Raw genomic sequence first — 26,897 nt, 5'->3', positions numbered from 1 at the left:
GCCTATAGTGCAGTTAAACCATGGCTTAAACTTTCCTTTCTTAAGTTTCCTCTGAACATACAAGCAGTCAGACTATGATGCTCTTCTGTTTATTCACCAGAGGTTGATCAACGCAGCCTCTTATTTCTCTCCAGAAACAATGAACATTACTTGTCTATGGCTGCAGTAAGCTTGTTTTTAGTTGCGGTATCCATATGCCTCTGTCCAAACTTTGTTCTTGTCAGTCGACCCATCTGGCAACTTTTTGAAACTAAACTTTCTATTCAGAATCTTGTTCGCATCCATTTCGGTGTTTCGCGCTTGACATCCGCCTACACTTTCACAGCTAGCCAGCAGGCAAGACCAAAACATGTGTGGGGCGTGCCTATTGTTTTGTTTCCGGTTTACAACCGGATCCTGTAGTTTTTGTAACGTCACTAGCAGTGGCCACAGCTTATAAAAAACTACAAGTTCACTAGGTCACAAATAACGTTAATCGTGCGGTAAAAAAAGATTACGCAAATTGATTTGCGTTAACGCCTAAATAACGCGATATTTTTGACAGCACTAGTATATACTGTTTATTTTTTCTCAGTATGTTTATTGTTTTATATTCTGTTCTATATTTTGTGGCATATATATTTTCAATATAAATATTTTGTTTTTATATTTGCTTTGAAAGGAGCCCTGCAACAAAAACAATTTTCCCTCGGGGATAAATAAAGGATTTCTGATTCTGATGTCTAAATATGAGGTCCTTAGATGGTAAATCCTCGTCCTCCTCCTCATCCTCCTCAAAGCAATGAAGTACTCCATCTTTGTAGATAACGTTAAGCATTACAATGATAACATTTGTATTTGGAATGAAATGACGTGGGTAATAGCGGACAACGATCATCACTTACGTTTTTTTCCATGTGTCTGTCTCTCTCTGTCTCTCGAGTGCTCTGAGATAGATGCAGTATATATGCTCTGTAGGATGCCACGGCTGTTTCTGGTTGGCACAGCGACGTTAACCGATTAGTTCACATCCCTGTCTCACCTGTGTACATTCAGTCAGGGTGAATGACCATAACGCGTGCCGAACGCGCTTGTGATGTGGTCAGATGAGATACTGATCAAAATATATAAATTTAGGTCTGACTGTATGTGCTGACTCAGATAGTTGCATTGAATCATTGCTGTTGCTAATTATTGATCGCAGTGTGCGTTCGATGACTGACTGAGCACTGCTGAAAACACCATTAAAACCACGCTGCCGTCTTGTTGACGGTGTGATATATGGCGTTATCAACCACGTTTTCAGTGGATAGCCGTTATCACCTAGCAGCCACCCATCCAGAGGGGTGTCCTCCTGAAAGACTGTAGGGATGCTAGAATTCGCCACAATGCACAAGTTATGTGCTGACCCGGGGTAAGTGGCATACACGTTTGTCACCAGGCAATATGAGTCACAAATCACCAGACATCCCTGTTTCATCTGTGTACATTCGGTCAGGGTGAGTGACCATTACGCGTCAAACGCATTTTCAGTGTGGTCAGATGAGATACGGATCAAAATATATAGATTTAGGTCTGACTGTATGTGCTGACACAGATAGTTCCATTAATTGGGGCTGTTGCTAATAATTGATCGCAGTGAAATGCCAGACACTGTGGACACCTGACTGTGAGGTGTTGGTGACGTGAGCACACGACTCCACCGGTTTATGAAAATCCACTTGCCCGGCTGTGCGCCGGTGGCGCGCAGAGTTGACCAGGTCTGGGGTGGCGAGCTTTCAGTGCACTTTTGCACCGCTGGTGTGGACTGAAATGGCTCATTATGCCAACACCGCCGCCTGCTGCGCCGCAACGCCCATCCTGGCACACCTCTGTATGCCTCGGTTTACCAAAATACCAAGTGCGCCGGGCGCGCAACCTACGCTGCGCCAGCGGCGGAGTCGAAAATAGAGCCCAGAGTCTGTTGAAGTGTTGAAGCAAACACCAAACAATCAGGCAGATGAAAAAAGTGCATGAAAAGAGTGCAGGGCAAAACTCATAGTCAGACAAAAGACAGATATATACCAGGGAACAGACGACCAGACATAGTCAAGAGCCGGCAGATTCGGTACAAGAAATCAGTCCAATAATGAAGAGTCTTGCATTGAAGCGAAGAACAATCTGGCCATGAGTGAGTGTGAGACAGCATTTTAAGAACTGGGCTGATTGGGAATGAAGATTAGGTGAGGTTCAGGTGAATGGACAGGTGGGGGTGGCTGGCCAGGTGAGAGTGGAAAAGTATTGGCTGAGCAGGTGAACAGATGAAAGGAATTGCAGCAGATAAGAGATTGAAGGTACTGACACCATCATGTAGTGGGGAATCAGTGACTTTGACTATTTGCCTTCATTGATAACAAAATGTTTGTATAGTAACAGATATGCGAACTGTATTGTGTGTTGATTGTGTGGCTGGGCCGTGGCAAGACCCAGGTTTGGTTTACTTTTCTTTACAACTTAAACCGGCTAAAACCCCACAGATACTTTGTAATAAGGGTCTGAGACAAGAGTTCCCAAGAATTACAAATTTCATTCAGTAAAATATGAACATCCATCCATCCATTTTCTATGCCGCTTATCCCTTTAGGGGTCACGGGGGGGCCGGAGCCTATCTCGGCTGTCAACGGGCAAGAGGCGGGGTACACCCTGGACCGGTCGCCAGCCGATCGCAGGAAATATGAACATAAAAACAAGAAATTAGGGCTAGATTAAAAGCTATAATATGAAAAAAGAAAAGGGAGTGCTGAAAGATGGCTGGCCATTGCCATCCATGGTGAATGGGGGAAATATGTTGGGATGGAGTACTCACCTCACTCCCATGCACGGCACACACACTGCAAAGTAAAATGGCAGGGGAGCAAAATATAAATGTGAAGGAAGTGCAAAACTACCACCTCACACAGAGAAACTCTACCACCAAACTCTCCACCATCTGGATGGCCAAGCTGTCACCAGTTCTACAGCACTTTGACCAAAACACAAAAACAGGTTAAGGTCACAAAATTGGTGCCATGTGCAGCTACAATGATATGTATTGTAAATTTCTTGAGGGAAGTAACAAAGTACAGCCACAGAGGGCTGTCAAAATTTAAAAAACAATAAAACTAAGGCCTAAATAATACAAAGAGAAACAAAACAGAAAGAACTAACGCTATAATAAGCAACAAAACAAAACAGCAGTGGCACTCAGTGTCCACAAAAGAAACAATACATTAACACATTTCCAAACTAATTTATATAAACAAAACAATTCGGCATTTACCTCCATCTAATTATTGTGATACATGGACCTGCTAATGGTTTCATACTATTCAACTGGTTAACAGGTGGTGCCAAGGTACTTATTTTGGTGTTTTGATGATGAATGGTGGATCAACTCTCCACTCAATTATATAGGTTTTGCCTTCAAATTGCCATCCAACTGTACTGTACTGTAGGTTGAAAGTAAACCTTTTCAACTTTGTCTGTCCCTGCAGCCGTGAAGACGGTGCTGGAGGTGCCAGTGGGAAGCCGCTTTCTCAGAGTCAGTGCCAAAGGACTTGATTTGATAGGTGAGTCACTATAGTTCTGTCCATACTCTGAATACAGAAAATCTTGGTCTGTTCATTGATTAACGAAACAAATACACCTTTACGTGACTTATTTTTCCAACAACTCGTGCATTTGAAACAGAATATTCACAAACTCAATATTATCCATAATTAGATTCATTCATCAGAAAACCTCACCCTTATGACATAATTTGTACTGTCAATCGATTAAAATATTTGATCACGATTAATCTCATGAATGTCATAGTTAACTCCTGATTAATCGCAAATTAATTGCACATTTTTATGTATTCTAAATGTCCTATTAATTATCATTTTAATACTCTTATCAACATGGAAAAGTGGATGGGCTTGCTTTGTGCAAATGATTTTTATTGAAAACAATGTGTAGTGTTATATTTCACACATTCTCACTTTGAGCAGTCATTCACATTTGAATGAATCAAGTCTCACACAATTTAACATTGTCAATAAACAGATGACAAAAAAAATAAATACTTGGTTACAAAAAAGCCCCTTCAACAACCCTTTCTAAGGGATCAAAACAGGGTGATACAAAATAAAGTTACAAAGTGCACAGGACTCAGCCTATAGTGCAGTTAAACCATGGCTTAAACTTTCCTTTCTTAAGTTTCCTCTGAACACACAAGCAGTCAGACTATAATGCTCTTCTGTTTATTCACCAGAGGCTTATCAACCCAGCCTCTTATTTCTCTCCAGAAAGAATGTACATTACTTGGCTATAGCTGCAGTAAGCTTGTTTTTAGTTCCAGTATCCATATGCCTCCATCGAAAGCCATCCATTGTCGCCTGGTTTTGACAAGGAGGTGGCAGAGAATTTGTGTTCGCCGTGTGTTTGGCCATCAAGTGGTATTTCAGACTGGTTTTGCTGCGGTGATAATTCAGTTCACACTGACAATACACACAGATAACTTTGGTCTTGTCAGTCGATCCATCTGGCAACTTTTTGAAACTAAACTTTCCATTCAGAATCTTGTTTGCATCCAATTCGGCGTTTCGCGCTTGACATCCACACAAACCGGTAGCCACTCCTTTACAGCTAGCAAGCAGACAAGACCAAACACGTGCGTGGGGGTGCCTATTGTTTTGTTTCCGGTTTACAACCGGATCCTCTAGTTTTTCTTACGTTACTAGCAGTGGCCACAGTTTATAAAAAACTACAAGTTCACTAGGTCACAAAGAGCGTTAATCACGCAATAAAAAAATGACGCCGTTAAAATTGATTTGCGCTAACGCGTTACTAACAATTTTTTGACAGCACTAGACATAATACTATTAAAAAAAAAAACAGGAAAAAATTTCAAAGAATTTAGAATTAATTTGTGTCTCTACTGCATAGAAATGTAAAATAGTTTCATTTTATGATGTATTATTTTTATTATTATTTTTATTCCAGTCTTTAAATTGAATGTAGAGAATGATCAGTGTAGTCTAATGAGTCAGGGCCTACAGTTCCTTCTATAGCTGTGTGTAATAATGAGTGTGCTTGTAGGACCCAAAATAGAATGGCTGACAGAAATAAGTGCAAGCAATTTATTAGTACAATATCAATGTTCACAATGCGCAGTTCACTGGAGCTTGATCCGAGTGGGCTATGAAGAACGGCAGATGAAGGAGGTCAGGGAGATGAGGCAGGGAGAGTTTGGCAGAATGATGGCAGGGAATCCAGGTGGAGAATGGCCCGGGGGTTTCAGAGAGTGACATTGTGACAGAGATACACTGACAAGAAGAGGGAGAACACACAAGAAACAGAAGCGATGAGAGACGAGAAACACAAGGAAACAGGCAGGAGCATACTGCCAATCCTGACAGTGTTGTTTTGTACTATGGTATATTGTATTTTTTTTAACACATTTTATGTTGGCTTTGTATTTGAGAGACAGAGAGAGAATTGTTTTGGAACACAGTAATGAAAAAGATGCATTATGTGTTCCACTGTTGCATTTCAGTATTAGATCACTTCAGCTGAGAAATACTGGAGTGAAATGTCAGTGCCAGTGAAGCACATTGTAAAATGGGTGGACATTAATCTTTGAATGGTGTTTTCAGACATGTCTAACCTGCGATTCTAGAGAATTTTGCTGTATTTGCCTGATTAGCTCAATTTGTTTGTACTGGTCTGAAAGTTATCAGTGGAACTCAGTCCACTTTCAACATTTATGTAGTGACTAACTGCAGGTCAAATTCCACATTCACTGCTAATAAAGTTTTACTGCTACTCTGCTCGGATTGCCACCACCTGTCTGCTCTGAGCACGAACAGACCTTCACCCCCACTCTCACTCTCTTTCCCTCTCAACTGCACACACAGAGCTCATGTAAAACACATGATCAGAGTGGATACCAATTAGGGTTGTATCCATTCAGATCCACTATGGTGTTAGAAATATTGACACACAGGCCAGAGATCCGACAGTCAAATGTGATTCTACCTGACCCAGTTAGACTGATAACAGTCCAACTGCAGTCCCAGGTCAGGTCTTCCTGAGAACTAAATGGACCTATGGAAACCCCTAGTTGGTGTTTCAATCCCTGGGAAACTCTGTGTTGCTGGGGATTGTCAGAGTGTCCTTGAACAAGACGCCACCACAAGACAGCACCAAATAGTTCCTTATGTATTGTACAAAAGCGTCAACTGAATTAAATGTGCAAGTGGACCCTGGTGCAGTTTGTTTGTGGTGCAAACACAAAGCAGATTAAACAGGATGGTGTGACAGTAGATATATAGCTTGATTTTAACAGCTTAACTTCCACTAAAGTAACATGATCCATGCTGTTCATTAGAAGTGTTAATAATATTATGTTAGGATACCTCATCCTGTTTCAATACTTAAGTCACATAAGGTCCACTTGCAGTCTTAGTCTGAATGCTTTCTACTGAAGTATAATAAATGCACTAGATGCAATGAAGTGTAGCTCTGCAGTTCTGTCTCCTGTCAAATTAATGACTTTTGTGTCAGTCTATTTTTACTCCCCTTGGTCAGTTTCTAGAAAGTCATTGTGATTATTTTTTCTTTGGTTTATACCAAATTAAACAAACTACAGATGCAAAAGTAACCACAGCATATTGAAGAGTAATAAAATCATGATATAATCTTTTATGATATTGACTGAAATAGGGAGCAAAGACGGACATGAAACTTAAAATCTCCATATTTTTAGTGAGAAATAAAAGATAAAAAACACCCGACATGGCTTAAACCCTACAATTTACATCCTTAGAGCATTTTGAGTATTTGTTTTTGTCATTTGGGTTTTCCTGACCTATGTTATTGACCTAAATGAGTGCAAGAGCACACAATGAATGCAGATAAACCCAGAACATGTTCAAAGGCCTTATTCTGCTAATATGCTTAAGTTCTGACAGTGTAATACTCCAAGAGCTGCAGGACTTATTGGATGTGTGCTTTGTAAAATTTTTATGAATTGATGAGTGACCTAAGAATTATTCATCAACTACCAGGAGATCAGTGTGTTGAAAGGGGACCACTGTAGAGTCTGTGAACTCCTTTGAAACTAAATATTATTAGAAGTCTAATCATATTTTCAATATGTGTAACACAGGGCCCTCTTTGCACAGCCAGGTTTTGGTTATGAATATGATATGAGACAATTTTTTTGTCTTGACACGCCTAGTGTGACATCTCCCACGATGTGTTCCTTACACGGGTGTGTTTACCAATCAGGTGCTCTCTCAAGAGCACAGTCAAGTAAACATGGAGAAGAAGGGAGTGCACAGCCTCTGACAGTTTGCAGTGTTCAACATTTGGAATGAGAGTCAGCACCATAGACAATGGTAGCTTGCTTGTTCGGGTTTAGCATATGTTGCTTCCACAAGTGAAGGAGTTAAAATATCTCAGGTTTGAGAGTGAGGGTACGGTGGAACACAAGACTGACAGTCAAGTTGGTATGACATCAGCAGTAATACCAGCTTTGTACCTTGACTGTACCTTGAGGGCGAAGCTCTCAATATACTAGTCCATCTTCAGTATAACCCTCACTTATGATCATAGGATTACAATACTTTGTTCAAGTGATTTCCCTCTGTCAGCTGCCACTTTAACAAATAAAAGATTTTCTTTTATTTTTTGGGAACACATAACACATTTAACATGCAACCTCTTCAGGTTTGCTCATCATGTGTTGTGTTTGGGGTTTTTTTTGCATCTTGATAGAGGTAAGGTAAAGGTGTGTGAATATTACGTTAAAATATTAAGTTAATATTGAAAGTTACTGTACATTAATAAATGTTCATCTTGCTCTGTTTCTCTTCAGTTATCGAAGCTGTCTCCCTTCAAGGGTGGAAGGAGGAGACCAGTCTGGTGTCTACAGGCACCTACATGATAGGAAACATATCCTTGGACTTCCAAAGAGGGACGGACAGGCAGGCACTCAGGACTCATGGTCCACTCAAGGCAGATTACATTGTCAAGGTGAAACAAAAGAAAGGGGAGAGTCATGGGTTTATAGCAAAATAGCCTTAGGACTTTTAACTTCTGTAAATTAGTCTGTTGCATAATATGAAGCAACACCAGGGATTTTTTTAATGAGATTGTGAGGTTATTGCCAGTGACATTAGTAGTATAACTTTTGGAAACACCTGCTAAACTGAATTAGGAATAATGTAGTAACTGTATTGTTTCAAAACAGCTTTTATGTTGTAGTTATAATGAAGACAAGTGTTTCATGGTAACAGTGCCTACACACAGTCAGACATCTGGCAATGACTTCACTTATTGTGATCATATTCTAACACCATTCCACATTTTTAAAGGATAAGTCTGATGATATTCTATATTTCTTCCTGTCAATAAATGCCATGTGCAGACACAGTCATTTCTATAAACACATAGTGTTTTATAAAGAAATAATTCGACATTTTGGAAAGTATCCTTAATTGCTTTCTGTTGAACTCTGCAAACAAACAAACAAACAAACAAAAAGCCATTTATCTTACAACTCTTAACTGCCTCTGAATGTACAAAATGTCATCAATACATTTCTGTGTAAGTACAAATTAAATGTGTTAATTTAGTGATCACATTTAGTGATGTGTTAAAGACTTGAGATTGGGACTGAGTGACACAGACAGGGTAGCATTGAGAGAGAGACTATCATGTTGTTGGCTTGGTCTTTTCATAGGATTTGTTGATGATAAGAAACATATAGATTATTACCAACATTATTCTTTAACATAGAACCAATGCCATTATGTAGTAACATTGAGGATTTGGATGGCAGTCTAATACACCAAGATAGGTTACTGAATCCTCTTCCCATCAGACGAGTTTTGCTCTTTAAGTAAAAGTGGCCTCTATTTTATGTCCTGTCATCCAGTCAGTATTCTCACTGACGCAGTTTAATAGTGTAGTGAGATCCACATCCTCGATTGCCCACAGCCGTACCTCATATGTGGAGATGGGAAAGATTTGTCAAGTTTATTGCACCAGAGCAGTGACTCCCAATATCCACTCAGTCTACAATTTCACACTTTTCTGGTAGTGATTACAAATCTCAACTGATTACAAGAGAGATTGAGGAGAGAGAGGTGATTATCAAAATGTTAATAATTTTTGTCAATCAAAATTTTGATAATCACCTTTGACAGACTCTCTCTCTCTCTCTCTCTCTCTCTCTCTCTCTCTCTCTCTCTCTCTCTCTCTCTCTATATATATATATATATATATATATATATATATATATTTTTTTTTTTTTTTTAATTATTATTTTTTTTGACAGTAGAAAGAAATATGTTGTATTGCACAGGATATTTGCACAGATTTAGTGATTATTAGCATAAGGTTAAAAACATTATCTAATGCAGGTGTGCAAACAGCAGTGGGTTTGTGATAACAATGCTGTCTTAAATGATGATTGACAGTTAAAATTTTGGATGATATTGGGGTTAAACAGTCTCACAGCTGTTGGAATGAAGGGCCCACAGTAGTGTTCCTTCATACGGAGTGATGCAGCAGTCTGTTGCTCAACAAGCTCCTTAAGGCCCCCACGGTCTCATGCAGGGGGTGGGATGTGTTGTCCATGATTGATGTCAGCTTGGCTAACATCCTCCTCTCACCCACCTCCTCAATGGTGTCCAGAGGGCAGTCCAGGACAGATTCAGCTCTCCTGATGATTTTGTTTAGTCATTTTCTGTTCCTCTCAGAGCTCACACAGCCCCAGCAGACCACTGCATAGAAGATTGCAGATGTCACCACAGTGTCATAAAATGTTTGTGTTCTACATACTGCAAAGAACCTCAGTCTTCTCAGCAGATGGAGTCAACTTTGGCCCTTCTTGTAAAGGGCATCTGTGTGTTTTGTCCTGTCCAATTGGTGGTTGAGGTACCCACGTATTTGTACTCCCCCACAATCTGAATCACAAACCCTGACTGTCCACAGGTTTAGTCTCTGACACCTTCCTGCAGAAGTCAATCACCATCTCCTTTGTCTTGCTTGTGTTTATGTGCAGGTGGTTCAGTTCACACTATTTGACAAATTGGTGTCCTCCCTGTATTCCAGTTCATTGTCCTGTGATACGTATCCAATGATGGTTGTATCATCAGAGAACTTCTGGAGATTACAGCTGTCGGTGTTGTGCCTGAAGTCCATAGTGTACAGGACAATGTGCAGAGGACAGGAGGGGGCAGCATACTCTGCGGAGCCCCCATGCTGCAGACTACCACATCAGACACACAGTTGCAAAGCCTCACATACTGTGGTCTGTTAGTGAAGTAGCTGATGGTCCACGCACCAACAGGAGTGGCAATCTACTCTAGCTCCCCCCTAAGCAGTGATGGCTGGATTGTGTTGAAAGCAATTTAGAAGTCAAAAAACACGACCCTCACAGTGCTCACAGTGTTCTCTAGGTGGGAAAAAGATTGGTGGAACAGGTACATGAGTGCGTCTTCCATACTAATGCCTATTTGCCTCGGGTATAGTCGAGTACAATCCTCTCAATGGTCTTCATCAGATGATAAGTTCAGGTAACCGGCCTGAAGTGGTTGAGCTCTGTGAGATGCACAGTCTTTGTGACTAGAACCACACAGGAAGTTCCACAGCCACAACCTCCAAACTGAGGCTCATGGTTGAAGATGTGCAGAATGATGCTGCACAGCTGATGTGCACAGTCCCTGAGCAGTCTGTAGCTGATGCCATCAGGGCCTGTATCTTTCCTCACCTTCATCTTCCTGAACTCCTTCCTCACCTGATCTGCTGTTATGGAGAGGCTGGGGGCAGGGTCCTGCAGAGGACATAACCGGACTTTTAGTCACTTGTGTGGGTCAAGCTCCAAAAACATCCATGTTCTTCAAACACTTGTGCCTTCATTTGTAACTCAAGTTTTTTTGTTACAAATATGTCATAAGTAAAAGATTTCAAGCTGAGATTACTTGCGTGATCACTTCAGTCGTTTTCTCAGACTTGACAAAACCCCCTGTAGAAGCACATTGTACAACTACTCGCAGGAGCAGAGTAGTAACAGTCATATTCTTAATAGCAGCAGTAGTAGTATTAGTACTGTAGTAGTAGTAGTAGTAGTAGTAGTAGTAGTAGTGGTACAATAGTACTTGTAAATTGACTTGGACAAATTCAGTGGAGTGTCCCACTAAGATGCGTCTTCTCCTTGACTTTCTGTGGTAGGATTCTCTACTTAATTTTGCTGTGGTTTCCTCCCATGTTGTGTACTCTAATCTCCTCTACCCTACACTACTTAACATAATGCTGTTTTTCTCTACTATTCATTCACCCTACATGTTGTGCAGATGAAGTATGAAGACTCCAAGGACACAGTTGTCCAATTTCTATTCTACCAGCCAATAAGGTACCAGTGGAGAGAGACTGACTTCTTCCCCTGCTCGGTTACCTGTGGAGGAGGTGAGGTTACAGTCAGTTGACAATAAAGTAAACAGATGTCTACATGTTTGAATTATGATTTAAAACTGTTTTAGTTTTATTGATCTGCCAATATTATATATTAAGCTTCACCTGGTATCTGCACCTTTTCTCAGTATTGTACAGTCCAACAGCTTGCATTCATATTCCTTCCCCAGGCTATCAGCTGAACTCTGCAGAGTGCACAGACGTTCGATCCAACCAGACCCTGCCTGAGCACCATTGTAACAGCTATCCTGAAAACACCAAGCCCACACCAAAACTCAAGGAGTGCAACATGGACCCTTGCCCAGAGAGGTAGGAATTGTTGCAAGTTGTATTTTACATCATTGATGTCACAAAAACAAAATTTCAGGAATATTTTTACACTATTACCCTTAACACATTCATCCATTCTTTAAATTGGGATGTTGGGACACATGCACTAGGCAGGAGGTGGGATAGACCTTACTGCAAACTTTTTTCTCCAGTTCAACGATCAATCAATTCATCCTTCAATGATTCATACAATATGCACATATCTCCTCACCCCTTTAAACACAAATTACAATACGGGCATTATATGCTTTGGTGAGGCGCTGCATTGCAAGTGCTCTCTTTTATTCTGGTTACTTGACAAGGACAATGCTCATAAATGAACATTACCAGATCTGTGCCACGATTAGCAAAAAGTACAATTTTTAACTGAGGTTCCTGGCTGGATTATAGAATTGCTCTTTAGAATGGGTACCAAATATTAAGAGTAAAATGCACTGGCAGAAAAGAGCGTAAAGCTACTGGATAAGCTCTAAATTAGATGGGTTAAAAAGTGCTAAAATGAGAACATTTAAAGAAATATTACAATCATAACATTTAACCATATAAGCATGTGCATAAGATTAGCCAAAGCAGGACTGCAGTTGTCCAAGTAATGAGCTAAAAACTCTAAAGAGATTTCAATGGGGCTGTTGATTCTTGGTGAGACTAGTAGTTCTCACAAACATTTCACATCACAGGGAGGCATCATAAAATGAATTGTTCAACATTTTGGGAAATATTTGTATCAATTGGTTTATTCATTTTCTTTTAGAGACAGAGGTGTGAAGATTGATACCACTCTCGTGGATGTGCGTTCTGTACAGAGATGGAGGATGTAGATAACCAATGGATTAAACAAACAAGGTGCATTATATTGATATATGAGGTTTAGAAGTGTTGGTAGGCTGGTTGTTGGTGGTTTTTTTTGTTTGTTTGTTTATCCTTTGGACAACACCAAGAGAGCTGTTTGGTTCTGTTTCCTGTCTTTTGGCTAGACAAGGCTGATCATGCCATGACTCTTATAGACATTATATTGGTCCCAAAATTTTGAACTATTCTTAAACTGGCTCCCTGTCATGCTGAACTACAGTATCAGCAGTTGTCAACTTACTTTTATGTGAAAAAAAAGTTATTGTTTTTACATAATTTAAATGTGAGAGCTTTCTGCTGCTGGTAACAACATGCAAGAACCTAATGTGGCATAACCAATCAGAATCAGGCTCAAACCAACTTCAGCCCTGTTACTTTGTTTGGCATTCCTGTAGGGACATTACTCAGGATTTGAGCAGGTAGAGCTCAGATTTTCAGTCTAAGTCAATAAAATTTTCACAGCTGCAAGAGAAAATAAATGAAATAGCGGATTATCCCCTTAGCATATTTCAGTGCTTCTTTTATGAGGGCTGGATGGATGGAAGGTTTAGGCCAATGAGCAGAAATGCTAAATTGGCAAAAGCGGTTTCTATTGACATTTTTTACCATTGTATTAAAACCTTGAAGGCCAAACAGCAATTAATAAGCATTCTGTTTGGGCTTACACTTACATGCTTTCCCAAGATTCTTATGGCCTCTAGGGCCGCTATCTGGATATCATAGCTTCATAAATTTACAGTTATCTGAAATTTTGTCTCCTCCAGTGATGGATTCAAAGAGGTGATGCCATATGATCACTTCCAACCTCTGCCTCGGTGAGTAACCCTTACAATTCATTCATTCTAAAAGTTAGAAGAAACAGGAAATGAGTAGCCAGAAATTGTTCAGAAATCTGACTCTGATTACCAGCTGGAATACAAGTAACTGGAAGTAACTGGAAGAAGAGTTAACAACAAACATGATGTAAATACCATATTAAACTTTCAATGCTGTAAATCCTCCTCACACACACTTCATCTACATGAAAAAGTGACACGACAGTCTCATAATTTCCTATTCTTAGTGTTAGTATTTGTATTTATTTATTGTTATTTAAAATGTTAAATGAAGATTTTAATGCAAATTTCTTCTGCATTTTTCTCCAACAACTTACCCAAGTAAGGAACATTGCACTGACATTCTGCTGAAGCTAATACTAAAAAATGCTAATGATAAAGTCCATGGCCAAGGCCACTTGTATGTGAAAGGTCTTGCTCGTACTGACAAATCCACAGAGAATTATCGCCGGCTCTGTCCTCCTCTGCTATATAGAACGTGTCATGAGTTGGTTGAGACCAAAGTTAAGCTGAATGAATGTTGGACATATCTTCATCAGGTGGACACAAACATCACTCCAAATACTAATGTTACTCTGCGTCTGCTGAATGTGTAATTACAATGTCCAACTTTTTGCAAAGAAATTTGCCATATCAAGTTAAAACTATTGCATTTACGGTTTGTTTCTGAAAATTGGCTAACAAATCAATTATTTCTGGTCTAATTTCACCATAGTTCTCTTTCCTCTCATGCTGCAGAATAAGCTAAAGGTGGTGACTGCTGTGAAATCATTAATTAAGATCTTTTTGTATTCTTTTATGAATACTGAATTCTCATGGGAAAAATAAAGTCCTTGCCAGTTCGTCCTTGTAAATTATGTGTCGAGTTCAAGCTCTTTACAGTGTTTCTAGTGTTTTTCTTTGTTTTCTTCCCTGGACCTTGAATGTTTCTGGACTTGTAGATTCTGCTCCCATTTGGATTTGTTTACCTGTTTGGACTGATTTTGCTGGATATGACCTTTGCCTGCTACACTTTCCCGTAAGCCGTTTGTTAATTGTCATTGTTTATAGAATGGGGGTGCCTGGATACAGATAAATTGGAATGTTTCTAACTTTTGATGTGTCTCTACAATAGAATCCTGTGGCACACCTTTGCGAACACTCATAAAACTGGACTTATAGCCATCGGCCAGAACAAGTCGTGTTGAGTGCATGAGACAACCCTCCACTGGGAGTGGATGCCTTCTCTCATCAGCCGTGGCACAGAGATACTTTATTCATTGCCCTCAGTTGACCCGATTTCTCACCCCTTAGCATGAGTTCAGGAGGAGTGTGACTGTGAATGTTCATGTCATGGATAAACAGCATGAATGTTCAAGTCATGGTGACCGAACATATTTGCAATAACAGGATACAGTATGTGAAATAATGTGAGACATGTTGATAATGATGGCTGGACATCCCCCAAAATGATGGTGTATCGGTCACGTCAACACAGAGCCCCATGTGGGTGTATGCATGTCTGCAAAAGTATATAAATGTTAGGTCAGATATGGGAGGACTTTGCTGTCGGACATCTGTATGTGTGAGCTCACTCAAAGTCTCGCTTTGGCTGTCTCTGCTGCACCTTGTCATCAGTGTCATTTCTCTCCATAACAAGATCTGGCGTTTTAACACACATGCCAAATGGTGCATCTCTAATCCCATTATCTCAGGTTAGGGAGCTGCGTGATGACTGTTATGTTATCAACATCCCACACTTTTGCAGCGACATTAATAAGTGGATGGAGGGTAATATCATTCTGCTTCTTTTTTCCCACACAGGGATGCCATGGTGTTATCCATGTGAACCGGGGTATTTCATTTGCTTGCAGATCTTGGTGTCAAAGTGAACATTGACTACAACAGCTTTGCCCTTAACCCAGTAGCGACAGAGTGAAGTCATGTAAAATAGAACTTAGAACTAACTTAGAACTATAATTAGTTAAGTATTGTAAATCCAGATTCTTTGAGTATAGACGTAGCCCTCCACTGGCAGTAGACAAAGAAAATACTGGCTTTTGGGAACAGCTGCAGGAGAGAAAATGACTATAATGACTTTAAATACTCTATAAATCCAATAACAACAGCTAAGACGGCTATGCCTGTAGTCAAGAAATCTGGACTTACGATACATAACTAAGGTTTTCAGCTCCTGGCTCAGTGGTCTCAGTGGGTGTGATCGTTGGTGACTGCTGTACACTCACAGGGAGATAACTATAAGACATCCTTTCCATAAGACATGCTTTGCTTTGTAGCACTGTAGCACACTGCTGCACACTCTTTAGTTTATTTTATCTTTTTTAGATATGTGTGGAATCACTGCTGAGAGAATTAATTGAGGTGTGTAAATCTACTGTATGTGTCAGACTTTTTCCACACATGCCCCTCCTGACTTTAATCTATGTGGTTTAATGTATGTTGAAATGTTAGAAAACACATATGGCTCTGGAGGCGTTTTTATTGCGTAGGGTACCATATGAACATATTAATAGCACAGTGTTTTTGCAGCCATACTTATTTACTTATTTTTGTCTCCAGTCAAGAAAATCCCTGGCCTTTGGTTTGTTTTTTTCTTTAGAATTTAAAATCACTGGTGTGACAGAAGTCTGATTAAATGATTTATTGGTTGATTGGAATTGAAGGGTATTGATATTGAATTAAAAAAAATATCTGTGTCTATCCAATGTCTATGAATATATCATCCGGTTGGAGAATATCTACAAAGTAAAAGCAACCAGTCATAAGCAGCTGGATTTGCATTTTGGTTGTAAAGAAATGTTAAATGAAATGACATTAAGATCTGGATATGTTGCAAAGCATGGTCCATTCTTCCAGGGATAAAATAAAGAAAGTAGTAAGTGCCCAAAACAATGGTAGAAAGCATCTGCAAATAAATTCTTAAAGTTTTTGACAAAACTATACAGGCTAGTAAGATAAAGAGTAGAAAGCAAACAATGTTTCTGCAATGAACTGGACACTGAAAAAAGCAACACTGAAAGTCTGCCACCTGTTTCTTTGTCATCATTTTTGTAATTAAATATAACATTTTTATTGTGTGCTAAGAGGTTGCTGTATTGCAAATGATAATTGAATTCTTTGTTTCGTCATTTGTTTAGGTGTATCTATTATCTTTTACCCTGTAGCATGAGCAGGAGAACCTGCTGGTGTCCCACTTGCAGTCAAACTGCTGTTAAGCACTATCACTGTTACTACTATTATTATCTAACGACATTATAACATGACAGAATCCAACTGTAACTAGACATTTGTTGTGGAAAAGTTCCAGAGAAACTCGTCATACACTGGGTGACTTAAAGTAGATCTTCATAGAAATGGTGGATGTTGATGGAATATTACATCCCGTAGTAATGGAAATGTATTGGTAGTGCAAAATGATAAAAGTTTAGTATATCTGGATTTTGTGACTCATATTATTATTATTATAATGATTATTCTGTCTTCTCTGTGGCAAATTATTTGCCATGTTTTTTCTCGCCGCCGATAATATTTTGTCTGTTTATTGTGTTTGTCTGAACCTTTTTATTTCACTGTTAACTGCCCTTTCAGCACTGGACTCCCTGGGAGAAGAGAGATTGTATTTCAATGGGACCTTTCTGGTAAAATAAAGGATAAATAGATAAAAATAACTGATTCTCCCTCCCAGTTTGAAAACATCTGGTCTGAAATAACATGACCCCTCTACTGTGATATTTAACACGTAAATCAGTTTACATTAAATTATGATAGAATATCCAGAGATAACTATGTATATGTGGTGTTTTTGCTTTAAGAAAAGTGTCGGATGCATCATTAAATCACCTGAGAAAGCATTAAGTGAGGTTGGCCTGTTTTTTGTGTGTGTGCAGCTGGGAGCAGGGCCCCTGGACACAGTGCTCTGTGTCCTGTGGTGAAGGTGGCGGCTGGCAGGATCGCAGTGTGCTGTGTGTGGAGGAGGACACCCATGGACAGTTCTCCCAGGTTGAGGAGTGGAAGTGCACCCACTCCCCTCAACCTATCACCCGACAGATTTGTAACACCTTTGCCTGCCCCCAGTGGGTGGCCATGGAGTGGTCTCAGGTCAGTAAGCGATTATCTACACCAGACATCTGAACTCATGTTCATGTTTGTATTCATGTTGGTTGCCTTATTTCTTTTAACACTTTGTTACACTCTTGAAAGGTGCAATACAAGTGAGGTTATTTACCACTTACCAATCATTTTAAATCAGTTCATCAGACAATAATGCCAAACATTGTCTGATTTTGACTTCTCAGATGTGAGGATTTACTATGTGTCTCTCTTTAATATTATTGTAAGTATATCTGTAAGCGTAACCAATTAACCTCTGGCAAATTGTCAAAAGCATTTCCAGTGTTTACTGGGATTTTTTGACTGATAGATGAATCACTTAATCCAGTGATTCCAAACCTGGAAGCTGTAACCCCCAAGGGGTCCAAAAGGTTAATGTGAGGGATCATGAGATGATTTATTTAGGAGGAAAAAAAACAAAAAAACAAACATGTTTCTGCCTTGCAAATATGTTTGTGTTTATTTTTACATAATTTCTTTCCCTTTGTTGAGATTTTCTGAATACTTTTACTTTTTTCTCTAAAAACTATTCAAATGAAACAATAGACTCAATGGTCGATTAGGTGAAAATAATTGTTAATGTAGTTCCTGCCTAAATAACTTAATTAATTAACTTGAATTAACTTGAATTGATTGATGCCACTTGTCAAATGAATAATATATGAGGTAATATGTGTGATGCCATCCCACTGCAGTGTACAGTGACTTGTGGCCGTGGCCTGCGCTACCGGGTGGTTCTGTGCATCGACCATCGTGGTCAGCACATCGGAGGCTGTGAAATGTCACGCAAACCTCATGTTAAAGAAGACTGTCTGGTTCCTATTGCCTGCCACAAGCCCAGAGGTAGGATACTAATAGTTGACAAAAAACTGCTTGTGTGTTGTAAGGAAGGCTGTAAGGAACAAGCATTTGAAACTCACAAATGTCCAATGTCTTTATTTTTTTTGTCTATTTTATTGAATAAACATTCTGCTGGATAAAAAAAGAAACATTTACCACCAGAAGGTGACCACTTACACACAAGGTATAAACCATTGATTAAAGTAATCTTACACTCTTTCACATTATTATTTCATTATACATATACACTTTCATCAATCCCATTATTCTATTTGTACAGTATATGATATTTGGCTTTTGCATTTTTCCAGTTTATCAATAAAAAGATATATACACCCCATTGTATAGCTTTTATTGTCTACACGCTGAAAAACATATGACAGTATTGCAGAAACATGTACAATACATTGAGGTACAAAACTCCATCTCCATAGACCATACAGTACAAAAACATTGCATGTACAAGCAACATACTGGTCCAAGGACCTATATTATGTAAAATGTGTAAATGTGTTTCATTTTCACGTGGTCTGTGTACTTGTGTGCAAGTGTGCGATATATGGTAGGTCGAAAACGATTGCAGTTGTATGTGTGTGTGGCCATGTATTACTTGGGGAGATAAAACTGTGTATTCAGTCACACTGTGGAGACCTAACTTCCATAATGTAAATTAAACATTTCATCTGTGACCACTCACCAGACAGCCATACTTATTTGTCAGGATTTCAACTTCATATAGTGTCCTCTAAAAATACTTGCAAGCTTGGTTAAAAGATGATAAAAAAAAAAAAAAGACTAAAAAAAATTTACTATTGCAATAAACAATAAATAAATAAATGAAGAAACACAGACATACATCTTTTCATACATACATACATACATACATGCATCTACATAGTGTTTAACTGAAGCCGATCAGAAAAGAACGTTTTTCTACCTAGCTTTTTTTGATACCTAGTTATTGCTAACGGCTAGCTATTTGGGACCAGAGTCTAGCCTACTGAATGGTAATGCCCAAGATGCAATTAAGGATGGGTATTGCAAGCAACAATAGTGTTTAACCTAGTAGCCAGCATGTGATAATCAACTGGCTGCTGTCATTGCTATATGTGCTGTGTGAATCTGGGCCCTGATCACTGGTGTCAGATCAGAATGACTGGGACGTAAGCTAATGTTCTGTCTCCTTGTCAGAATCTCTGCCAGTGGAGGCCAAGGTGCCCTGGTTAAAACAAGCCCATGAACTGGAGGAACACCAAACTGCTACAGAGGACCCCACGTGAGTACACATACTCACAATTACAAGATACAAGTGACAAGTACAGGTACTGTGGATCTGTCCTCTGGAATGCTTTGCCTCTTGAACTGCGATTTATATAAGCTGTATCTACATTTAAAGCTAAGCTCCAAACCTTCCTGTCATCTCAGGCCTATTACTTTGTGTGTGTGTGTGTGTGTGTGTGTGTGTATGTGTGTGTGTGTGTGTGTGTGTGTGTGTGTGTGTGTGTGTGTGTGTGTGTGTGTGTGTGTGTGTGTGTGTGTGTGTGTGTGTGTGTGTTAAGGTGTTATACTGTATGTTGTTTTCTTTTGTTTACTGTAAAGCACATGTAGTGTCTTTATAATGAAATCTGCTCTATCAATAAAGCTGCCTTGCCTTTCCTTGCCTCAATCAAAACAACAACCAAAGACAGAGTTTGATGGTATTTTTCTAGCTGTTGTTTCTATAGCTATTGCTAGCTGGTCTCTGGTCTCTAAACTTCATCTTGGCTCTTTGTGGGCACTGCCTGCTTGGCTGCTGTGACTCCACTGCTGCTGCTCAGACCAGATGGCCTCCATCCCTTTGAGGAAGGTCCACGCCTTTTATCAACCAACATTGAATTGAGTTTGCTCTCTTTAATGTTTTTCCCTCTTAACCTGCATTGAGTCCACCCAACTCTATCTCCCTGGCGTTATAAAGTAGTCCTGTTAAGGAAACACCTAGACCTTAGATCTAAGATCTAATAACCCTATCTGTTTACAGTCAGCACAGTAAAGTAATAAATCTAATCCAGTTAAAACCCTTATTCCGTTATCTTTGCTCACCTGTATAAAATGTGGAATGGAGAAAGGTACCTCGTACCATTGCGTTTGGAAATATAACCGTATACAAGAATTTTGAAGAAGGATAATTAACACAATCTCCAATTTTATAGACAAAGAAATTCCAATACACCCTGAGATCTGTATTCTGAGACTTATTCCAGAAACGGTGGCCCTGAGAACTCATGAAAGTAAGCTGTTTAACCTCTGTCTCATACAAAGCGTCTTATTGCTAGACATTGGAGTGTTCATTGTCCATCATTGAATCTATGGTTGGCCGAGCTCTCTTCCTGCATAACTGTTGAAAGGTTTACATACACAATTAAAAGAAAGAGTCATATCTTCGATTCATTCCTCAGTTTTATGGAATCAAGACCTGATGTCCCATCAAATTAAGCTGTAGCTTTTACAAAGTGAGACCATACCCCCCCTTTTTCCCTTTCCGTTCCTTTCTCTTTCCAATGTATTTTTATTTATTTTTAATTATTTTTTTATTTTTATTTTTATGTTTTTTTTTTCTTTAATTATACAGTTGTGTTCAAAATAATAGCAGTCCCACATCACTAGAAAGATAAATCACTTTTTTTGTTAGAATTTCAACTTCTACACTGCAGTAAGTTTCTAGAAGGTTTAGTAAAGGTATAGAAAACCAACAGACCCAACAGGCATGACATGCATGCTGCTGATTCCGTGAAACTGAATCATTAACTGAAAGAGGCATGTTCAAAAAAATAGCAGTGCTGAGTCCACTTAGTGAGGTCATTGATTCTGTGAAAAAAATAGGTGTTAAACAGGCAGCCCTTATTTAAGGATCAAGGCAACTGACGCTGCATATGCTGGCTGTGCATTTGTCCTTGAAAAACAGAGTAAAATGGGTCGTTCAAGACACTGTTCAGAAGAAGAGCGTTCTTTGATTAAGAAATTAATAAAAGAGGGGAAAACCTATAAAGAAGTGCAGAAAATGACAGGCTGTTCAGCTAAAATGATATCAAACACTTTAAAATGGCAGCCAAAACCAGAAAGGTGAGGAAGAAAAAGAAAAACGACTATTCGAATGGATCAGAGAATAACCAAACTGGCAAAGGCTCAGCTAATGATCAGCTCCAGGAGGATCAAAGAAGATCTAAGGTTGCCTGTGAGTACTGTAACAATCAGACGACGTCTATGTGAAGCCAAGCTACCAGCAAGAAGCCCCCGCAAAGTCCCATTGTTAATAAAAAGACGTGCTGAAGCGGTTACAATTTGCCAAAGAACACATTGACTGGCCTAAAAAAAATGGCGCACTATTTTGTGGACTGATGAGAGTGAGATTGTTCTTTTTGGGTCTAAGGGCCACAGACAGTTTGTCAGACGTCCTGCAAACACTGAATTCAAGCCACACACAGTGAAGACAGTGAAGCATGGTGGTGCAAGCATCATGATATGGGGATGTTTCTCATACTGTGGTGTTGGTCCTATTTATCGCAAACCAGGGATCATGGATCAGTTTGAGTACATCAGAATACTGGAAGAAGTCATGTTGCCGTATGCTGAAGAGGAAATGCCTTTGAAATGGGTGTTTCAAGAAGACAATGACCCCAAACACACCAGCAAGCGAGCAAAAGCATGGTTCCAGACAAACAGCATTCAAGTAATGGAGTGGCCAGCACAATCCCCGGACCTTAATCCCATAGAAAACTTGTGGGCTGACATAAAAAATGCTGTTCATGATGTTAAGGGGCTGTACAGCCTATTGTAATAGGACCCAGAGATGCAGACCCGAAAACAGAGGTTGTGTGAAACAAAACAAATTTATTAATAAAAAGGAAAACAGAAAACACGCTCAACGAGCGGATAATACTTAAACAAAAGATGCACTCAAAAGGAGTGGAAAACAAAAGGAGCACCGACGAAGCGGGTATGACAAGAGGCACGCGTGGAAGCGGCAGGCAGGCACTGAAACAAAGGAAAAACACAGCTCACTTAGAGACTGGGAAAATGTGGACAACAAAAAAACGTAAATCTGGTTGAGAGAGAGAGACTAAAGACATGTACTTACGAACCATAAGACCAAACATCGACAAGGAGCTCGAGGAATAATCCGGCGACGAGGAGCAGGAAGTCCACGTCTTAAATACTCTCCCTGATGAGGGAGCGTGACTGCAGGTGAGTCGCAGTGGGAGGAGCTGGCAGCAGGTGAGGGGCTGCCCAGCCACGGAACCAGGGGTAGACAGACAGACACACACACAGGGAAAAAGGAGAGGAGACACACAGGGAGAGACAAGAAGCCAGGATCGTAACACATGAGGCAAAACCAAGAAATGCAGAGGAATTGTGGAATGTAGTACAATTGTCCTCAGCTGCAATACCTGTTGACCGGTGCCAGAAGTTGGTCGACTCCATGCACCACAGATGTGAAGCAGTTATCAGGAACTGTGGTTATGCAACTAAATATTAATTCTCAGGAAAGTTGAATCTTCAAGCATTTCTTAGTTTATACAGTATATTTTTGAGTTTGTAAAGACGGATGTCAACACTGCTATTTTTTTGAACATTATATTTCTTGACTTTCTGTAAAATATTATCAAATTCAATTACTTTTTCTAGTTTTCTTGCTTTGAAATAGAATGTGCAGGGTCCCCAATGCATTTGTGTTCATTAAAATACAATTTATTTGAAGAATTTTGACGTTTACTCACCTTTTTAAACACACTGCTATTATTTTGAACACAACTGTATGTAGATGTCAGGGAGCAGTAAGGCAATGAGGAAAACAGGCGTTTGGTGAAAAAGAAAGGTACAAACAATATAAACCAAGAATTCAAAAAACACGGCCTATAAAAGAGGTCAACAAAAGACAACTCTACTCAAAATAACAGCAACAAAACAGGGTGTTCACAAACTGACCTAACAAAATGAAACACAAGGGAACATATATACTTGTAAAAGGGGAAAACAAAATGGACATCAACTAAAACTAATACAAAGGAAAACCTAACTAAACCCAAATCCCCCTCTGACATGGCTGGAGATGGTCTGGCCTGATGAGCTTGCCACAGGATTTAATGGGTCCAGCCCCTTGGCCACGCCTTTTGCCTCTCCCAGATGACACCTCCCACATGCAGCATGGTAACTCAAAGAAAGGAAAAATTATTAATATAACAGCCAAAAAATACCCATTCTAGCCTTACAATGTGAAAATGTGCGCACTCCATTTAAACAGTGTAAAGCTAAATGAAAATAAAGAAATTATAAATCAAATAAACTTTGTGATGTGGACATGAATTGTTTGGGGTGTGGTTGACTGCAAATCAAATGAACCTGTGTATTGTGGTTCAAATGAACCTGTGTATTGTGGTTGACTGCAAATTAAAACAAGTACTGAAAGTAAGGTGAGTGTGCACAGTATTACCATGAACTGTCCTGTGTGGCCTTGGCCATCACAGTAGATATGTATCATACATCTACGCACATGGATGTAGACAATTAATATACTGTCATTATTGGTATTACCATTTGTTAACTATTATTGTTTAGTTATTTACCATCAGTGATGTCTCAGAATTCATAGGTGGTCGGGAGGGGGGGTTGTTGTTCAAGGGTGGCCCACAATGCCACTAATTTATGCTGTAAAAGAGATGTAATCTGTTAAAGGTTAAAAATCAATAAAGATATGTTTAAAAAAAATCCATTGTTCAGTCACTTCTTAAAAAACCCTCTCGACACCCAGCCGTGTTAGAGAATTACCGACCAATCTCCAAGCTATCCTTTTTATCCTAAATCCTTGAAGAAAAAGGCACTGACCAACTCCTGAAGTTGGCTGAGCATCATAAAGTCTTTGACAAATTTCATTCTGACTTTAGTCACAAGCATAGTACTGAAACTGCTTCACAGAGATTAACCAATTATATTGTTATGCATGCAGACAAAGGCAAATACGTTGAGTGCTGCCTTTCACACCATATATCATGCCATTTTACTTTATAGGTTACATAACAGTGTTGCCATTTCTGGTACAGAAAAACACTGCTGTGTGGTGTCCCTCAGGGGTCAGTCCTTGGACCAGTTGTTTCCTCTGAGTCATTTGTTCAACCTATTTTAAGAAATTCCATATGATATTATATATCTTGTCCCAAAGATACACAGACCTGTTTCTCTGCTAAAGCCATTAATCTGAATGAACTATCCTCCCTTCACGATTGCTTAGCTGTGAGCAAAGAATGGATGTCTCCACCAAAACCGTGACAGAACAGAAATTATTTCAATTGGTCCTGATAACTTTTCCTCTGCAGTTGATCAGTGTCTTGGTGTAGTTCATTCAAATATCAAATCTACTGATAAGAATCTCGGTATCATCTTTGATCAGTATATGGCTTTGGTCTCCAATGACTTCGTGTAAAAATTCTGAATAACCTACAAGATCCTGCTGATTACTTGTAAGGTTGTGTTGTATTTTTACCATATTCCTTTTTATTAATTTTCACCTTTTCATGTGTATGAAGCACTTTGTAACTGTGTTTTAAAAAGTGCTATATAAATAAAGCCATACTTACCTGACCAGCCTACTACACATCCTCAATAAGTACTCTGGAAGAGGGACCTCTATAAGGCAGCTGTTGCAGGCCAAATCTAAAAGTCTGGTGCACATGACTACCTTCATTCACTGTGGAAAATTGTATGTTGGAGATACAGGAAATACAATTGAAACCAGAATCACACAACACCATTACATGATTAAAACAGACAGCAGGGTGTGGAGAGCAGTACAAACTGGTCCAGGTCTCAGAGACAAATGGATGAAAGAAGATGGATTAGACATTTACAAACTGTACACCTAATTGGTCTTAATGAAAATGCTATATCCACTTACAGGGAACCAGCAGGTATTGCTCTTGTGAACAAATGTTAACGATGTTACAAGGTTATGTTTACTGTATGTCAAGTGAAATTTATTTATGTAGCACACTTCATACAATGTAGGTTCAGTGTTCTCCACACACAGCAAATATCACCAAAATAAAACAGAACATGTTCTGTCTGAGGAGAAAAGAGTGAGAATACATGAGACCGGCTTTGATGGAAGTCTTTTTTTTTTTTTTTGGTCTGACACACCCCATTATCGGAAATCTCAGAGAATTTCTCTAAACACATTTCTCCAATTCCTTTCCTTTCAATGTCCAAGCATTGATTGAGATGCAGGGAAAACATGCAAGTGAGGGAAACATGGATGTAATTAAGGAAACTGGTATGTACCCAAAGTGTCTATATAGAGTATAATATAGAGTATAGAGGATAGTAATGTACAGTATAGTGTAGTATATATTGTGAAAAAGTTTAATATTTTTGTCTATTACACATAGAGTGAAATATTGCAAGCCTTCAATTCTTGTAATTTTGATGATAATGGCTTACAGATAATGAAAACCAAAAATTCAGTGTCTCAGAAAATGAAAATATTACATAACATCTATAATAAAAAGATTTTTAAAACAGAAATGTCAGCCTTCTGAAAAGTATGTTGATTTCTATGGACTCAATACTTGGTTGGGGCGCCTTTTGAATGAATTACTGCATCAGTGTGGCATGGCATGGAGGCAATCAGCCTGTGGCACTGCTGAGGTGTATTGGAAGCCCAGGTTGCTTTGATAGCAGCCTTCAGCTAGTCTGCATTTTTGGGTCTGGTGTCTTTCATCTTCCTCGTGACAATACCCCAGAGATTCTCTACGGGATTCAGGTCAGCTTGCTGGCCAATCAAGCACAGTAATACCATGGTCATTGAACCAGCTTTTGTTACTTTTGGCAGTGTGAGCAGGTGCCAAGTCCCACTGGAAAATGAAATCAGCATCTCCAAAAAGCTTGTCAGCAGAAGGATGCATGAAGTGCTCTAAAATTTCCTGGTGGATGGCTGCGTTGACTTTGGACTTCAGAAAACACAGTGGACCAACACCAGCAGATGACACGACACTCAAATCATCACTGCCTGTGGAAACTTCACACTGGACTGCAAGCAACTTGGATTCTGTGCCTCTCCACTATTTCCTTGGTTTCCAAATGAAATGAAAAATTTACTTTCAATTTACTTTCTGAAAAGAGGACTTTGGATGTCAATGACTGTCTTCTGGACATCTGTTAAGTCAGCAGTCTTCCCCATGATTGTGTAGCCTACTGAACCAGACCGAGAGACCATTTAAAGGCTCAGGAAACTTTTGCAGGTGTTTTGAGTTAATTAGCTGATTACAGTGTAACATTATGAGTTTCTATTTTCTGAGACACTGAATTTCAAGTTTTCATTTGCTGTAAGCCATACTCATCAAAATTACAAGAAATAAAGGCTTGCAATGTTTCACTCTATGTGCAATGAATCTATATGTGCTTCACTCTCTGAAATGACTGACAAAAACTATTTATATTCTA

At 39.3% G+C, this 26,897-nt stretch overlaps 1 protein-coding gene across 6 annotated transcripts in view; it reads left to right on the top strand.

Annotated features, from left to right (window-relative positions):
- Positions 1-26,897, top strand: part of adamtsl3 (ADAMTS-like 3) — a 315,350-nt gene that overhangs the window by 216,731 nt on the left and 71,722 nt on the right. For 4 of the 6 annotated variants that reach the window (XM_070967605.1, XM_070967624.1, XM_070967595.1 and 1 more), the window contains 8 exons: positions 3,492-3,566; positions 7,862-8,019; positions 11,346-11,457; positions 11,634-11,772; positions 13,407-13,457; positions 17,366-17,576; positions 18,284-18,431; positions 19,620-19,704. In XM_070967605.1, coding sequence (XP_070823706.1) covers positions 3,492-3,566; positions 7,862-8,019; positions 11,346-11,457; positions 11,634-11,772; positions 13,407-13,457; positions 17,366-17,576; positions 18,284-18,431; positions 19,620-19,704 — 979 coding nt within the window. Of the gene's footprint in view, positions 1-3,491; positions 3,567-7,861; positions 8,020-11,345; positions 11,458-11,633; positions 11,773-12,557; positions 12,637-13,406; positions 13,458-17,365; positions 17,577-18,283; positions 18,432-19,619; positions 19,709-26,897 lie in introns of those variants that run through there. The other 2 variants (XM_070967639.1, XM_070967632.1) reach the window with 2 other exon arrangements.

This window comes from Chaetodon trifascialis, chromosome 1 (assembly GCF_039877785.1).
Source record: "Chaetodon trifascialis isolate fChaTrf1 chromosome 1, fChaTrf1.hap1, whole genome shotgun sequence".
In the NCBI taxonomy this organism is placed as follows: domain Eukaryota; kingdom Metazoa; phylum Chordata; class Actinopteri; order Chaetodontiformes; family Chaetodontidae; genus Chaetodon; species Chaetodon trifascialis.
Note: the sequence above shows the minus strand (reverse complement) of the source record. Positions and strands in the feature narration are given on the sequence as shown.